The following is a 17,256-nucleotide window of genomic DNA, read 5'->3' as shown; positions in this document are numbered from 1 at the left end:
TGGAGCCCAGAAGGACTTCTAAATCACCTGGGTTCCATGAATATTATGGCAAATATATCTTCCTTCCTGTATGGTCTTTGATAAGCAGCCAGTAATCTGTCTAACAACGGGGGAAGGGATACAACATGTTCGGCTCAACCCTATAAACATACACTCATCTTAAAAGTGGAACTTGAATTTGGTAAGATGAACTTCTGTTGTTTCTTCCTGTTTTACTCTTTCACAATTTAGGTGAAAAGTGTGGCTACACACACACACACACACACATATATGTATATGAGTATATATATATATATATATGCAGTATTTATGCTTTCTTCTTCAGTTCCCCCTACAACCCTGTCTCATCTTATATAACTCTATACTGTTTAAGGACGTGACACAGCATCCTCTTGTCAACTCTATGCTGCCTTGATCAACGAGGGCTTCCTCAGAAAGCTGTCCTCTGAGCTGAGTGGACTAAACAGTATTGCTCTAAGAGCCCCATTCAAAGTGGCCCTGATTATTGCCTGTAGCACTACAGAAAGTGACCACGGGTTGCAGTGACTACAATGCTCTGTTTTAAAGCAAATACACTGAAGCAGTGTTAACAATTAACTTCACAACTGGTGTTTTTATGTTAACCCTAGTTGACTGATTCTTGTTATTAGAGTTACATGAAATTTTGGGGGACATTTTAAATTGAAAGTAGCCATTACAGCTGGTTAGTGATTATCTGTTAACTTTTTTTTTTTTGCATAGACTGAAGAAAATGTTACATACATCTAGAACACTGTTCAAAGAGTAACTACTGATTTCCTTTGAGGTTACGTCACATTATTAAAGAGAAATTCAGGAACACTGCGATAACACCTGTTTTCAGACTATGAAGTCTGTAAAAAATTAACAGCTTTATCTTAGCCTCGCCTGTTCCCTAAAAGGCTCATCTATTCATATGTGAGTGTTTTATGTGCAGAGGGGGATTTTTTAAAGATTAAACATTATCACAAAGTTGTGGGAATGTGAACTAGAACAGCAAATGATGCCTAATGATGAAGATAGCAGAACAGGTCTTATGCATCCCTGTGTCACAAGCAAAATGCCTGTAGTTACAGGCTACTACAAGATTTATATGTACAGACATAAGGAAAATTAAAGAATACACTCTCCAGGATGCATTTGATTTATTTTGGAGAACTAGTCCCAGCACTTCCTGAACTTGGAGCTCACTGTTATTTCTGTTGTGCTACATTAGATCTGTACAAATAACGACAACAATAGAATTCAGCAGACTGCCTCCTCTACAATTAGGACACGCGCACACACACAGCAACCATTCAAGAGCTCATTGCAGACATTCAATACAATGGAATAATTCCAGAGCAGAGAAATCACATATCTACTGATCCTGGTTACTGGAAAAAATTAACTAAAAGTAAACTTCTCATCATGAACTCTCCTAATTTACATTAACAGCACTGTTGCTCAAACATTAGCGTTTTTGCTCCAATTTTGACAACTTTAACACTATTAGGAGATACAGCAATTCCACCCCAACCCCCAACACAAAGCATTTTGGGGTTAAAAAGAAGTCCTCTTTAAATAGAAACTTAAGCAGGGAGGCTACATTGGCAGTTGGCACACACAGCAGCCCCACACTTTTGGGTTTTATTCCATCTCAGGTTTGCAGCAAGCATGGTAGTTCGGTCCTCTGCTCATCCATGCGTCCCCCCTGGACCCTCAGGAGGAGGGAGAAGAAGTCCTCATCATCCATGGGACCTGGAGCCCTGCTGCGCTGGTCCTCTAGCCTGCCCTGAGCCTGTGGGTCAAAACAAATTGTGAAAATGAAAGCAATGCAGTGAAAGTAGGTAAAAGGTTTGCTGCCAACACTCTTTCTCGCATTAGTGAGAAACTAACTTTTCTTCTCAGAAACAAAGCAGAAAACACCTCAGCTCACGACAAACACATCTAAACAAACAAGCTCATTGCTTACTTGTGTGGTTAGAATCATATCGTACAGATCATCTTTGGGCGCAGGAACTGGTGCAGGCTTTTTCACAGACAGGGACAGTTGTCTTATGCTCCCTCTGACACTTCTGGTCTTTGTTTTTGGCGGTGAAGACCTTCCAAGCTGTGCCCTCTGGTCCTCGAGCCGCCGTCCTTGTGCAGTGGCCACCAGGTCAAAAAACTCCTCTTTCTGCAGTGAAGTCATGGAGGAAAAGACGACTGTAAAGAAATGAGAGAGAAAAGAGCTTAAATGGTCAAAAGGCGGGGGAAAGGCAGTGGTCAGTGGTCAAGGAAAAAAACATGGAAACATGGTAGCTGAAAATTCCTGAGTCAGGGAGAATGGGTAGCTGCATTTGATTCTGCTTGTTCAACATGAGTCATAGCTCAAAAACAAATGCAAAAGTTGTATCCTTTTCCACACTTTACCATGGCAAAACAGAGCGCTTACCTCTGTTAACTGGTTTGGAGGTGTTGGGCTCAGAGTGGCACCTCCTCCGCCTCACCCCACTCTCCAGCCTGAAGGAGCAGCGCTGGTCATTGAGCCGTCTGCCCTCCTGAAAGGTGCAAAGCAGGTCATACAGCGCCTCTGGGAAGTCAGGGGTTAACCGGTGAGCCTGAGAAAACACAGGTGGGAGGGTGAAAAAGACGGAGGGAGAGAGGAATGGTTTCTGAGTGAATGGCACAGACTGTTTGTTGGCAAAGCAAAAGAATCCACTCCTACGTACTCCCACATGCTCTGAAATAAAGTGGTACCTGCAGTTCTTCCACCATGAGACTGTTTTTCTCTTGCAGTGGCTGGTGGCAAAGTGTTAAAGTCAACTGATTTACAACACAGGTAATCTCAGGGTAAGAAGAGCAAATACCAACCTTTTTGAGATCCTCTTTGTGGTCTGGTCCCCCCTCGGGTTGTAGCTCAGATGAATTTAGCTTGTTTGTGTCTGCCTCAGGGTCATTCTGTGTGGCCTTTTCATCCTCTGTGCTACAGGGTTTTTCAGTTTTTTCTTTAAGCACTTCATCCGGCTGCCCTTCACTTTTACTGTCATTTCCTTTGAGTCCATCATTTGTGCTTTCTGTTATCTCTGGTTTGTCTTCTTCTCTGGTTATCTGCTGTTTCTCCAGGCTTTGCTCTTCTAAATTTATTTCACCCGCTATTTCTTGTTGACTGTTTTCCTCTTCTGTGTGCTCCTCTTCCTTTTTGATAGCAAACTCCTCGCTACAGCTTTGTACAGTGACATCTGCACCGCTTGGCGCCCTAATTTCAGTAATACTTTCTACCAAATCTCCATCTTCAATGATGACAAGAGGCTCCAACAGCTCCTCTTCAGCCATTTCAACTTTGATATCTGTGTTGTCCAGTGGTCTTTCTTACAATCCTTATGATCCTTGTGAGAAAACAGAAAGAAGCTGGAGGTGGATAAAAAAAAGGTGATCCAAAATATCAGAATTCAGTTAGTACTTAAAAAAAATACCATAAGGAAAAACACGACATCTATAAACACTGAAACTTAAAAGCATGATGAGTACCGCAGAGCTGCTGTGCCTTTCTTTTGAAACAAAACATGTGAGAAACCAGTTTGACAGGTTTCAGCATGTGGGCAACAGATGTTTAGGCAGAAATTTAAAAGAAACTTGAAGTCACAAACTCCTCCTAGCTATGTAAAACGTTCGACTATGTGATCACAAATGTCAGGGTCTTGTTGGTAGGTGATCACTGTTGTGTATTTTCCCAAACAGTTCAGTCGAATAACTCTTGTTGACAGATCACATTGTTATTTCCCCCCTAAAGCTACTGTCTACCACAAAGTGATTTAAATTTCAGTTAATTTTTGCCCTTACCTTTTCGTTCGCCTCGTTTCCTTTTATCTTCTCAAAACATCATCTTTCAAAGTCTTGATCCAGCGAACACAGCATTTTTGGCTTATCACTCGTCCTGTCAACGTTTTTATTAAGAGCAAAGAAGAAAAAAAGAAAATCTGCTAGTTTCACATGCCGTCGTGATGAGCTCTCGCCTTTTCTATCTGCCCTGCTACCTTCTGTCTTTCTCTCATCTCATCTCTTCCTGTTCCTCTTACCACAGCCCACCCCTATTTACTCGGCCCATATTTGACAAGTCAGGTTGACATGAAATATTACTGTTAAAAGCAGAATCACTCTCTATATGTGCGATGTGTGTGGTTAATGCAATCATGTCCCAAAGGAAAGGTTTTATAATGCCCATGTACACTTGTTAAAGCAGCTGCTGCTTTAACTGCTGCTCATTTGGTTATGTTAACCCCAAGTGCAGCATGTTGAAACAGGCGCAGTTTTTTTCTTAACTCTCTGTGGTTTTCACATCCTGTTGACTTGCAGCTAAAACGAGAAGTAGACTCAGACAAGTAAGGGAAGCTGTCTAAGCGAGATTATTACTTGAAAAACAAGGCTGAAAAAGAAGTTTATTTTATTTGAATGCTTCTGTTAGTGCTTGTAGCCACGTTTTTCATTCTAAAAAGAGAAATAAGTTAGGAAACTAGGGAATATCACATTTAATTTTTTTAAAAAGTTAACACGTGAGTATCATAAGAAATATGTGGCTGAAAATGAAATGTGCAGCTCTAGTAAAACCCAAACTTGATTAGACAGAAAATCTGCTTAAATAGCCAGAATCAAAATAGAAAAAGAGAGGTTTTCCAAAGGCAAAACATTTTAGAGCCTATTTAGAATAGTTACCCTTTACACACACGTCACCTGTATATTCTTTTAAGGTAGTTATACAAAAAAAAAAAGTCTCTTTCTTAGCCTAACATCTCCCACACAAGATGAATCTGTTTGCCCCAGATTCAGTTTGTTGGGATCTGGAGGCCCTATCAAAAAGCCACATAAACTACTTTTGTATAATTAAATGTCATTTCTTTGTTATCCACCCACGCACATGCAACCACCCCCGCGCACTTCTGCTTTGTGAAAATGCAGGGAGTGCAGATGTTTTGCTGTTGTGGTTACCTTTAAACCAATAGTGCTACTCCACCGTACCCACAGCGACGCTTTGTCTATCACGCGCTGCACTGTGCATGCACATTTTGCACCGTTTCCTGTCAGTCGCTAGGGGACCCAACTCTGTGCGATGTCTCTGGTCTGTGTTGTGTCTGTGAGCACAGTCGGGCAGCAGTCGTCGCCACTGTGCGTCGCCGAAGATGTTGCAGCAGCAGCAGCCTCTGACGGGCAATGGGCCATCCAACGGCCGGGGACTCGGCGTGAGTGGCCACCCCGGGATGCACGCGCTCAACTCAGTTCACCAACCCTCCCAGCATCGGCCCGACGGAGCGGAGTCGGGCCTCGAGGGTACAGAGAACGGACATGAAACCCGCAGAGATATTGGGGACATACTGCAGCAGATAATGACTATCACCGACCAAAGTTTGGACGAGGCACAAGCAAAGTGAGTCACAGCTATGCTTCCTTTCTTTTTAAATATTGTTATTTAGTGGTATTGCCGCTGCAGCGGTATTTTGTTGTGCTGCTTTGTCGACTCCGTCTCGCAGTGACAAAGTTTCCTGAACTTCACTCTATTGTTTAGATTATTCAGCTAGAAGCTAGCTAATTAGCTGGACTAATGACATAAAGTTGCTTTTGGTGTAACCTGTGCAGATTCAAACTCACATGCCAGTGTTTACTGTTTCTGTGCTGTAAGTTAGGAACACGCATTTCTTTCAGCAGCGGCTGTTTAATATGTAGCTTTTGTTAGCATGCTACGCTAACCAAGGCTAACAAGCTAATGCTAAAATAGGTAGCTAAGGACCGTGCCGATATAAATGTTAACACTGCGCTACAACACGGGTTATAATTTAATTACATAGTAAACAACTAAATATACTATCTAACATGTTGGCTGTCATATGCAGACATACTAGCAGTGAAAGGTTACCCCCTTAACTATCAGCTAGCCAGGAGCTAACGTTTGCTAAATTAGCTCGGCTAAATGTTGTCACTTTGTGATTTCTGTTTTTGTTTTGGTCGATTTGCGTACTGTCATTCTATGCCTTTGTTTACAAATAGGCTGGTAGGTCATGTTTGTTCTTTTTTATGTGCAGGAAACATGCGCTCAACTGTCACCGAATGAAACCCGCTTTGTTCAGCGTTTTGTGCGAGATCAAGGAAAAAACTGGTAGGTTTCTGCTCTATTTGCAGGAGTTTTCTTGTGCTCTCTGTCAACAGCCATGGCTTTAATTTTGTTTGGGAGCGTTATTAGACTGTGTTGACATTCTGTCATCAGGAACCAATAAAGTCATAAACAATCTGAATGGCCAAGTAAACACACAGACATAGTTTTTATACTTTCAGAGTCAAAAGCAAAATAATCCGACAGCCCTCTTAATAAATGCTTATTGGAGTATAAGTGGACTCAAATGACAACAGCTGGACAAACATAAGGTACAATTGCTACAGTGCAATATATTATAGTCATATCAGGTTGCTGTCAGGACTATATTATCTTTAAGCTGCCACAAGGACTGATAAAGTAAATTGTTTCTTCCTCATTCTACATCACCTGTATTGACTTTGTATAGATTACTTCGTAATAAGCTAATTTTGTATTATATTTAGTATTCATGATGGGGGAAAAAGGGTAGTTAAAATAGTTCAAAAGCATTAAGAAAAGGAGCAAGATGGTATACAACAAGAAGAAGTGCAATGCAAATAAATAAATAAAAAGTCAGTGTACAGAGGTGGTAAGCTCTTGTACACTATATACACACATAGATGTGATTTTTATGCATAGGGATATTTTTCTTTATTTTATTTTTAAAAATATTTTCTACTTAGCTGTGCGCCTTTTTGAGTAATGCTTAACTTATTGCGGGTTGAGGGTTGTTTTTATTTTATTTAAGCTGCTGTGTTATATGTTGTGTCTAATGTTTTGGCCATGATAACACAGGAATTTTTCAACTTTTTCTTGGCATAAATAAAGCTGATTTTATCGCATTTTATATGCATTATAACTTCAAATTCTACATCGAAGCATAGGGTCAACTCACTGCATTCATTTATATAACAGAAGGGCGATGAGTAATCTTTCATTTAGATTTCACTTATAGTTGCACTTTAAAACCAGCAAAAAACTAGATTCTTCTAAATTCTTCTTGTAAATTTTTATCTTTCAAATGAACAAATTAGGTTATTTATGACCTCTGGTGATAAACTGGTGATATAGTTTAAAGACTTTGACTTTATTGTAATTGTCCCCTTCCAGTCATTAAACTATAATCTTTGAACCATAAGTGACAGATCTAGAGTTGCAAGATATTTTACAATATCTGTCATAGGGTAAAGGAACCTGTACAGGTATGATGAACACTTAAAATAACTAGGTTGCACCAAGGTACAGTCTGAAGTGAAAATGTTATGAGAGTGATGCACAAAAAAAAACGAGAGCACACAAAAAGCTACTTATCTATTTCCAAACATGGTTCCATCATTATTTTGTTTTTGTTTTTTATGGTTCATTATTTGTAAAGGCTTTGGTTTAAGAGAGTTGCGAGTCTTTTACCTTCAAAACCAAGAGACTTTTGTCTCATTGACAGGCCTTTCAATGAGGAACACCCAGGAGGAGGAGCCTCAAGATCCTCAGTTGGTGCGACTGGACAACATGCTGCTGGCGGAGGGCGTAGCGGGGCCAGAGAAGGGTGGCGGGGCTGCTGCTGCTGTTTCTGCTGCCACCAGCTCTGGGGGGATGTCACCTGACAGCTCTCTCGAGCACTCCGACTACAAAAGCAAGTTGAGCCAGATTCGCAGTATCTACCACACTGAGCTGGAGAAGTATGAGCAGGTATTGTGTCGCAACAGCAGCTTAGCACTGACATTGCCTGTACGTGCTTGCTTGTACTAGAGGTACCTGGAAGCAATGTTGTACACTGGCATGCTAGATCAAGAGTTCACAGCACATAACTTTGCTTCAGGGCGGATTCATTCCTTTCCATTTGTGTCAGGTATGACTCAGTAAATCTTTATGTTGAGAGGCATTTTAGGCTTATTAGACCAACAAGCTCCACTGAAGCCCTACTTGTGAGCTAGTATCAAAGAGAAAATTAGATCTGCTATAAAATCCTCTTGAATGCAACATACAATTAAGTTCCTGAAACACAAACCTTTGCCCTATACTTAAGATTAAGGATATGCTGATATCAGTCAGGGGTGTCTATCTGACTGTGGTCATGTAGTCGAAAAACTACTCCAAGGCAACCAATACCACCCTCCAGCAATCAATATTAGTTTATAGTAAAATGAAGATTTAAATGTTTTAGAGTTTTAAGAAGAAAACCAAAAACTATGCAAAGTATACTCTGTCACATTTTCAAAGGCGGATTTTTTACAACATCTAAGAACAAAGAGAGCGGCATATTCAAGGAGACCAAGTATGAGATCCCAGTCATCACCTCGTCATAAAAACTGTATTTCCAAACTTGTGCCCATCAGCAGCTAGTTGCAGGACTTTCCGCTGACATTTGTAGTAGAACTGCCAGGTAGGGGTGGGCGATATATATGATAGAAACAATATAAATTTGGCCAACGATAGAGATTTTGACTATACCGCTCTATTGCGGTAGCGCATGTTGATGATGTCATCAAGCTACGCCTGTTTTGGTCAAAAGCATAACAGCGGCTACAACCATTATCATCTACAAATTATGCCGGGCGACAGTCATAGCAAAGAGATGAAGCACTTTTGAAATATGGGGAAAGCCAAAAACTGCGCTTCCTCCACTTCCGTAACATTGATTCATTAATGTTGAATTCTCTCGTTGCTGCTCTATTCCCATGTTGTTGCAGTATATTAATAACTAACCTGGTATTGTGGATGAATGATCTCAGTTGTTCTCCTGACTGAAGTTTGGCCCGTGTATAGCATCCTGATATGCGATTACATTTGTCCCTGACCACCAGAATCCCTCACGTTAACTTTTATCGAGTGGGGAAAAAAAGTTGGGTTTCATCCTCCAGCTTCACTGTGCTAATGTTATGCTAACATAGCTGTGTCGCTAGCAATCACGTAGCACAACATTATATACCAGGTAGTCCAACTTCAGTAACCCTGCGAACGCCACTGCTGTTTAGTTTCCTGTCTTCATTTATGTTGGAAGTGGTAGCAGAGCTGTACTTTTTAATTAGTTTCAGAAATCTCCCAGTCAGAACATGGTATGAAATGTTTAGGTGGAAACTAGCGAGCTAACTTCTAACTCCGTTAAATTTAACAAATTCTGTTTTGATGGATGCCTGGATGTTAAATTTAATTGTTACACCTGGTAAAGCAGCAACGCTGATGATTTTATTAAAGATGAAAGAATTTAGACTGTTTTTAACTCTCAGTGTTCGTTTGACTTTGGGAGCTGAAGCGGACGGAGTTTTGGACCCAGATTACTCCGCGAAGCAACTCACTACGGCAGCTGTAACCCATATGGAAAAGATATAAATAAATCTTATAAAGTTTTTATCTGTCTTGTATGAAACTTGTATGAAAAGCATACAAGAGTGAAAACACATATAAGATCCCTTGAAAAATTATATAATGAAACTTGTATGTTTTGTATACTTACTAAAAAATATATGAAAGTAATGAGAAAGTGGCCACTTTCATGAGTAAATCATATCTTTTCCATATGGGAATGCTCTGACAATCCATCAAACATTTTTAACAGATTTCTGCACGCCAAAATCGGTTTGAGGTCAGTAAGCACAACCAGAATTCATACATAAGGCACACTCGATTTTTGAGAAAATTTAAGGATTTTAAGTGTGCCTTATAGTGTGGAAAATACGTTATACAGAAGAAAAGAATATATCGCGATTATATATCGTTACCGCACATGCTCCTACTGCCAGGACACATAAACTGCAGAGTAGGTTTAGGAGTATCAGGGTTTGCACTCTAGTTTAAAAAAAGACAGGTGTGTTTGATAACACTGGTCAGCAGTTTTTCAGAAGTTTTTAATGGCTGTTGTTTGCAAAATAATTTTTTGTTTTTCAAGTTTACAAGTTTTCACATTTGTCAAGTTTTGTAAACTTATATCTTGTTATGTTTATGGTGGTATCTTATGATAATAGCTTTCTTCATTATGTAACCATTTAAAAATAGAGGAGCGTTAATATCAAACATTATGTTAGAAAGGATAGTGAAGTGATTACTTTAGTTGAAAAGAAAACACTGAATTTAGTTAGAGCCCACTATGCCAGACTTTGTCACGATGGATTACTATGGAGAAATGTCAATTTCATCAGTTACCCAGAATATTATGAAATGTAGATATGTTGGTTTCATCACTTCACAGTGAAGTGTCAAAGTTAAATATCAAAGTATTTAGCTGTGTAGGACCCTAATAGATGAAATGTGGAGATTATATACATTTTGGTCACAGTCCTCTTAGGAACATATTATGAAAGAAATTAAACTCTTACCTTTTTGATATTTTAATATGCTTTTAAAAACGCCCAAATTCAAATTTGACACTTCGTACTTGATACATTCCATTTTTTCAAGTCCAGTTTGAAATCAGATGAATAGTTTAAGAAAAGTGGATATCTGAAAATCACCACTAGCTTTGAGCCATTTTTTTGCCAACACTTCATGGTCATAATATATTTTAGTAATATATATGGTTTCAGTTTGTGGTCTTATATCTGACTTTGCAGCATATCATGAAAACCAGAGTCCACCAATTATTTTAGGCATCAGTTTCAGTTTCAGCAACTCAAAATGAGTAAGGTTTGACTATGTTGCTTTTGGAAGCGTTTGTTTGTAGACCAGTGCAATATATGCTTTTTGTTATAGCCAGAAAGTGAGAAGCATTGGATTAATAGAGGTGGATATTAAGATAACACCTGTTTAAAGTCTTCTGTTATGAAGACTTACAATATGCTAATATACAATGCAGTAAATATAGTAATAGTTTATGTAATATAATATATTAATATTGATTCCTTGTCAGTAGAAGAACAGAATCATTAGTGTAATCCCAGATAACACCATTAGTAATAACCACATGTTCATGACAATTTGTTGCAGTGCACAGAGTGACCTAATAAAGAGGCCACTAAGTGTGCGTGCTTACCAATAAGAACAATTGTCGTACCAATTATCCTTATTATCAATTAAACTGTTTTTTTTTTCATCATAAAATTGTCTTTCCAGCTAGAAAACATCATAATTAACAGAAGTAATGAAGTTTTATAAAATAACACATGTATAGCAGCTTCACTTCTCTCCTTCATTGTGTTTCGTCTTGCACCACCTTTCACCAGGCGTGCACAGAGTTCACCACCCATGTGATGAACCTGCTGAGGGAGCAGTCGCGCACACGGCCTGTGACTCCACGGGAGATTGAGCGGATGGTGGCTATCATCCACCGCAAATTCAGTTCGATCCAGACCCAGCTGAAGCAGAGCACCTGTGAGGCGGTCATGATACTGAGGTCCCGCTTTCTAGATGCCAGGTGAACATTGTAGTTTTTCTTTCTTTCTTTTTTAAGGTGACCTGTTATGGTTTATTAGGTCATATAGAATGTTGCACTGATAGATGCTTACATTAAATGTGACCAAATTTCAATTAATGGAGTTAGTGTTTGTGAAAGTAATCCCTGCAAGTTACCAGCTCCAGTTTCAGACTGCTTTAAATGATCTGTTTCAAGCAGTTTTTCTCCTCATGGATGGTATGATTTCAGAAACTAATGTCGTCGCCCCCAAACATCCTTTTTGAGCCAGGAAAACCTCTGTTCACTGTGTTCTAACCCTTTTTCAGACGCAAGAGGCGCAACTTCAGCAAACAGGCTACAGAGGTCCTCAATGAGTATTTTTACTCCCACTTGTCTAACCCATATCCCAGTGAAGAAGCCAAAGAGGAACTTGCCAAACAGTGTAGTATCACCGTCTCTCAGGTGAGCATGCTTCAAGAAACCAGGAGAAAGGAAAAGTTGTGGGTGTCCATGGATTCATATACCATTCATTTACTCTCCAACTGTTACAGGCAGGATTTTAAAGATTTAAATTAAAAAAAAATAAAAAAAGAAGTAGTGACTGATTTCTGCTTAGGTGACCTCAAATACTTACAATTTGTATTAAGCTGTTTGAAATGGCTACTGGAGGTTTAAGAATGCTTCTTCAAAATGTGGTCATTTTAATGATTACCTTTTATTTTTGGAAGGTCTCCAACTGGTTTGGCAACAAGAGAATCCGCTACAAGAAAAACATTGGCAAGTTCCAAGAGGAAGCCAATCTCTACGCCATGAAAACAGCCTTGGGAGCTAGACAGGGCGATGATTCCCCACACACTCCCAATTCCACAGGTAACTAAGAAAATGACATGAACAGTAAATGCCTACTTGCCTTTAGGCGATAAACTCAGTTGTTAAGCCCTTCTCTGGCCCCTGATTCTCCACGCCTACATGAGTCATGCCGATATGTCTGATGATTAATGACTTGTTTATTAATGGTCAGGTAACAGTAAAAACCCCTTGGATTTCTTTATGGTGAATTATAAAAAGATGTCTGTCACAAATGACTATCAAGGTTTGTCGTTCTTCAGGGTCAGGGTCCTTCTCTCTGTCCGGATCAGCTGACCTGTTCCTCGGGGTTCCACCTGTGAATGGTGAACAGTCTGCCTACCAAATGGGAGTGCAGGTATTTACATACGTTTAAATATTAACTTGTGCTTCTCTTGTATTTTTTTCCTTTCTAATTAGGAACTTACCGTATTTTCACGACCATAAGACGCTCTGTACTAAAAGGCGCAGTCTCAGTTATGTGTGCCATTACTGTATTTAACACACACACATAAGGCGCACTGGATCATAGGGCGCATACAAGTACCGTATGCGTATTTAAAAATAAAGCGGGAGCAAAACAAAGTTTGGTACTCACATTTTTATCATCAATCAAACCCATCGAAGTCCTCATCCTCTGTGTCTGAATTGAACAGCTGCGCTAAATCTCCATCAAACATGCCAGGTTCACTTTCTTCACTGTCAGAGTCACTTTCCGTGCCGTGCGGCTCCTCGGAAATGATGCCGGCTTTTGCGAAAGCTCAAACAACAGTGCCAGCAGACATGTTAGCCCAAGCATCTACAATCCATTGGCAAATTGTGGCGTAACTCGCCCGGCGCTACCTTCCACTCTTGGTGAAACTGTGGTCTCCATCGGTCATCCATCGCTCCCAGGCCGCTCGCAGCCTTACTTTGAACGGGCGGTTCACACCGATGTCCAGCGGTTGGAGTTCCTTTGTCAGGCCTCCTGAATGACAGCAAGCTCACAGTTCATTTGTTTCACTTGTTTTTTCACATCGGCTGTGAGATGGGCACGCGTAGAGTCACAGATCAACAGCGATGGTGATGTGTGGAAAAAACCACCTGGTCTCCTTACATACACCTCCCTCAGCCAGTCTTTCATCATTTCCTCATCCATCCAGCCCTTTTCATTTGCCTTAATGATGATTCCTGCTGGAAACTTCTCTTTAGGCAAAGTCTTTCGCTTAAAAATCACCATAGGCGGCAGTTTCTGTCCATTAGCATGGCAGCCAAGCACAACAGTGAAAGAAGACTTTTCGTGCCCCGTTGTGCGTATCGCTACCGTGCTGGTCCCCTTCTTCTCCACAGTGTGACTCACCGGGATGTCAAAAGTGAGCGGGACCTGGTCCATGTTTGTGATGTGGCTGGGCTGGATGTTTTTGTCGCCGATGTGTTTGCTGCAGTAGGAGCGGAGGATGGCCAGCTTTTCCTTATAATCCGCTGGAAGTTGCTGCGCTACCGTAGTCCTGGTCCGGATGGAAAAATGGCACCGTTTCATAAAACGAAAGCACCAAGACGGACCTCCTTGGAAATGTTCAATGTTCATCTCTTCAGCTAGTGAAACTGCTTTTAGCCGAATGGTGACCATCGAAACGCTTCTCCCGATCGTTCTTTGCTCGATGATCCACCGCTCGAGTCTTTCCTCCAACTCGGGCCACCTCGCCTTATGTCCGCGGAAACTCAGCTGCGTTTTCTTGACCTGCCGGAGCTTGTTTTCTAGCTTCCTCCATTTGCGAACCATCCATTCGTTAATCTTAAATTCTCTCGCCGCTGCTCGATTTCCATGTTCCTCCGCGTAGCTGATGGCCTTCAGTTTAAACTGTGCTTCGTAAGCGTGTCTCTTTGCCATTTTCAGGGTTGTTAAAACAACGATGTCCTGCATAACGCACATACCTGTTCTTTTATACAGGTATGTGCAATAAAGTCAACGCACGCACTTCACCCTTTAGCGTTCTCATGGTGTTCTCTACTACATCCTCCTTACAACACACAGGGCGCACTGCGCTATAGGGCGCGCCGTACTTTTTGAAGAAAATCTAAGACTTTTAAGTGTGCCTTATTGTTGTGAAAATACGGTAGTAGAGAAGTAATATCAGTTTAGTTGCCCGGTCTAAAAGAAAGAAAAAAAACTCAGAAAACAGTAACAAATGAAACATCTTTGGATAATCAAATCATGTTTTAACACTTAGTGTTTTGTAGAACATCAAAGACAGTGTCATATTAATTTGCTGACTGAGGCTGCTGTTAGAAGTGCTAGCAGCATCAGGTTCACAGGTTCTGCCTGTGCAGAATGTGGCTGCACAGGCAGAGCGCTTTGGATGTGTGTTTATATGTTAGTTTACGCTGACATCAAAGCAATGCAGAACTGTGTTGTCCACGAGAGAGTGAGAGAATGTCTCGCTCCGACTAGCGTCTAGATGACTAGTTGTTCAAATTCGTATTATCAGCAGATCAAATGATAATCAAACCAACAAAGTTTTCATCTAACAGCATGTCTCTCTGTGTAGCTAAAGCTCAAAATGCTGTTTTCCTTGCAGCTGAGCCAATGCAAAAAATAAATAAATAATTGTTACTGCAAGTTTTGTATTACTTGTTTAAACTCTGCCTGAATCTGCTAGGATCAACTTGTTGTATTTGTGGCATTTAAAATAAGTGTTGCCAACAGGGGAGTTGCACCCTCTGGTGGACAAACTATCCAACATAAACACTTAAAATATGGTTGAAGGGTGTTTCTCCTGTCTCTTCTTTACTTTTTAAATTTGTCAGCCTTTGTAAATTCATATGCGGCCAATCTTGTACCCAACATTATATCCAGCTGATGCCACTCAGCATTGACAGAATAACCCTGAACATTACTTTTTTTTCTCTCTCTCTTTTGATTTCTTAGGCTAACGGAAACTGGCAGGGTCGAAACTCACCCCCGTCTGGCACCTCGCCTCATAGCGACCAGTCAGAAAACTCTGACTGATGAGCCCACCCACTGACACAGAACGACAGCGATGGAAAGATTGATGACGGAAAAAGACCGAAAGAATGATATCGCACTTCCCACTTGGCTGCAGTTGTTTTTGTATATTGTTTGTTTGGTTTGGTTATTTTAAGTGTAAGTTGTCTTTTTTTCTTCTTCTTTTTTTCTTCTTTTCTTAGCGCTCAGCGTTGGTCATTATGTTTGTCTGATTAGCTGAGTGCACAGATGATAGAGTGAACGTGTGTGTGTCGTGTGCATGCTGGCGTGGTTTTCTCATTGGGGTTGTAGGGTTTATTTTCCACTACTTTTGACATGTTACTGAGATCTGTTTGTGGTTGGGAGGGGGGGGGAAATGCGACTGTATCATGATTGTTTTAACACACTATATCATTATTATTAATATTATTACTTTCAATATTAGTGCTACAGCTATTTTCTTTTAACAGTTCATAAAGAGAGATAGCATTTAGTGAATGAGAGGGCAATAGAGAAAAATCCAAAGACTCCGTGTGTTTGTTTCTCTGTTTTGTTTTGTTTTCTACTGGGCTTATGTGTCCATGTAAAGTGAATGAGGTGTGCCTGAGTCCATATTAATGGTTTGAATGAGTGTATCAACAGTGCTGTCTTTTTTTCTGTACAGTGAAACACCTGTATCCTCTCTCTACCTCTTTTACAATAAAGACTCTCTGTATTCACAAGCAGCTGGAGATCGGTCACATTCATGGGGTCATAATGAATAAACTAAAAGACTAGGGGACAGTATAATGGGCTACTTTATTCAAGACACCAACAGTAACTGATTCATTAGCAGCACTCTCTCTCACACACACACACATCCATATATATGGATCAGCACCATTTAGACTTTTTGAATTTGTTCTGAGTTGAGGACCTGTGTTTTTTTTTTTTTTTTTTACTATAATTACTCCAGTACAAAAGCAGAGAATGTTGCTCATAGCTTTAAAAGGAAACTTATCAATATCGCTGACAATCACCAACATTAGATTATTAATTTCTGAAAAGCAGTTTGACTTCTAACCAGAAGTAATGTTGCAAAACTAAACAATAGGCTAAGGATTGCATGCAACCTCCTAAAAACTACACATGTACTGTGTTTGCTCAGGAGCATTGTCTTTTTTCTTTTGTTGGGTATTTGATCAAGTTCTTGTGTAGCTTAGATGTAGGTTACTGCATAAATGGTGGTATTGTACCACAGTACTAGTATTTATAAGTATCTAAATAAAAGTAATAATCCTGTTTTAACTGATATGCCAAAAGTTTTAGCAAAAATATGTCCTTAAAGTAGTTACAGTAGTACTCAGAATCACATATGCAGAATCATATTTATTATATTATTATTATTATAATAGATAATAACGATAGGCATGCATCTGTATATTTCTTACAGCAGCGAGTGATTTTAATTACTTATTAATATTTGATGATGTTATTAATATTTTAAAATCTTCAAAATAATAAGTAAAGTTTTAAAATAATTGGGTTGGAGAGCATAAATATTAAATTCCCATCCAAATTATAGCAGCAGTAGAAAATAGAAATCATATAAATACTTAAAGACTGTACTTTAGTAAAGTACTTGTGTAAATGTAAAAGTAAGATTGAGTGTATTCAAGTCCAAAAAACTAAAATTCACTATCTTTTAAATGTAGATGCAAAATAAAATAAATAAGCACATGGTAATAGACCTCCTCCAGAGTGAAGAGAAAAAAACCTTAGAATTTAGAGTTTTCGGATTATGCCAACATATCTCATTATCTGAAATTTTAGTCGTGTTTAATGTGAATTTCAACCACTCTGGTACACTCTCTCGTTCTCTGGTCTCAGGAGCTTGCAAAGATCGGACAGGACTTCTGTAAGTTTTTTTGAAGACGTTCCACCTGTCATCAGAGAGGACATCTTTTAAGTTTCTTTGCTTTCTTTCCAACCTCCTTAGACAGCCATGACCTGGATGACTGAGAACCTACACAGACATAT

General features: G+C 39.8%; 2 protein-coding genes across 4 annotated transcripts; one reads left to right on the top strand and one right to left on the bottom strand.

The window, feature by feature from the left end:
* Positions 1–1,148: 1,148 nt before the first annotated feature.
* Positions 1,149–5,016, bottom strand: gpsm3 (G protein signaling modulator 3). 3 transcript variants are annotated; one of them, XM_085472254.1, is made up of 6 exons: positions 4,966–5,016; positions 3,823–3,916; positions 2,854–3,390; positions 2,435–2,600; positions 1,973–2,205; positions 1,149–1,798 (listed from the first exon to the last, which is right to left on the bottom strand). In XM_085472254.1, exons 3-6 carry the CDS (start codon positions 3,313–3,315, stop codon positions 1,658–1,660), a joined length of 1,002 nt encoding a protein of 333 aa, XP_085328380.1. In that variant the 5' UTR covers positions 3,316–3,390; positions 3,823–3,916; positions 4,966–5,016; the 3' UTR covers positions 1,149–1,657. The 3 variants fall into 3 exon arrangements, with proteins under 3 accessions (XP_085328380.1, XP_085328381.1, XP_085328379.1); XM_085472255.1 differs by lacking the exon at positions 4,966–5,016 and having other exon boundaries at positions 2,854–3,368; positions 3,823–4,165; XM_085472253.1 differs by lacking the exon at positions 4,966–5,016 and having other exon boundaries at positions 3,823–4,164.
* Positions 5,017–5,080: 64 nt separating this feature from the next.
* Positions 5,081–15,962, top strand: pbx2 (pre-B-cell leukemia homeobox 2). Its single transcript, XM_085472252.1, has 8 exons — positions 5,081–5,401; positions 6,054–6,127; positions 7,545–7,789; positions 11,257–11,447; positions 11,753–11,888; positions 12,155–12,296; positions 12,536–12,630; positions 15,181–15,962. The coding sequence occupies exons 1-8, from the start codon at positions 5,157–5,159 to the stop codon at positions 15,259–15,261; spliced, it is 1,209 nt and encodes a 402-aa protein (XP_085328378.1). The 5' UTR covers positions 5,081–5,156; the 3' UTR covers positions 15,262–15,962.
* Positions 15,963–17,256: the final 1,294 nt, after the last annotated feature.

The sequence above is a fragment of the Copadichromis virginalis genome, linkage group LG11 (genome assembly GCF_057382275.1).
Source record: "Copadichromis virginalis isolate Kocher_CV1m ecotype Utaka linkage group LG11, C_Virginalis_male_GT1.1, whole genome shotgun sequence".
In the NCBI taxonomy this organism is placed as follows: Eukaryota; Metazoa; Chordata; class Actinopteri; order Cichliformes; family Cichlidae; genus Copadichromis; species Copadichromis virginalis.
Note: the sequence above shows the minus strand (reverse complement) of the source record. Positions and strands in the feature narration are given on the sequence as shown.

Excerpts from the sequence above, each read along its gene's own strand:
- pbx2 (XM_085472252.1), top strand. The coding sequence starts at position 5,157 with ATGTTGCAGCAGCAGCAGCCTCTGACGGGCAATGGGCCATCCAACGGC. Across the intron at positions 11,448-11,752 it reads TCCCGCTTTCTAGATGCCAG|ACGCAAGAGGCGCAACTTCA; the intron begins GTGAACATTGTA and ends ACCCTTTTTCAG. Across the intron at positions 12,297-12,535 it reads ACACACTCCCAATTCCACAG|GGTCAGGGTCCTTCTCTCTG; the intron begins GTAACTAAGAAA and ends GTCGTTCTTCAG.
- gpsm3 (XM_085472254.1), bottom strand. The coding sequence starts at position 3,315 with ATGGCTGAAGAGGAGCTGTTGGAGCCTCTTGTCATCATTGAAGATGGA. Across the intron at positions 2,601-2,853 it reads ACAAAGAGGATCTCAAAAAG|GCTCACCGGTTAACCCCTGA; the intron begins GTTGGTATTTGC and ends GTGTTTTCTCAG. Across the intron at positions 1,799-1,972 it reads ATATGATTCTAACCACACAA|GCTCAGGGCAGGCTAGAGGA; the intron begins GTAAGCAATGAG and ends TTTGACCCACAG.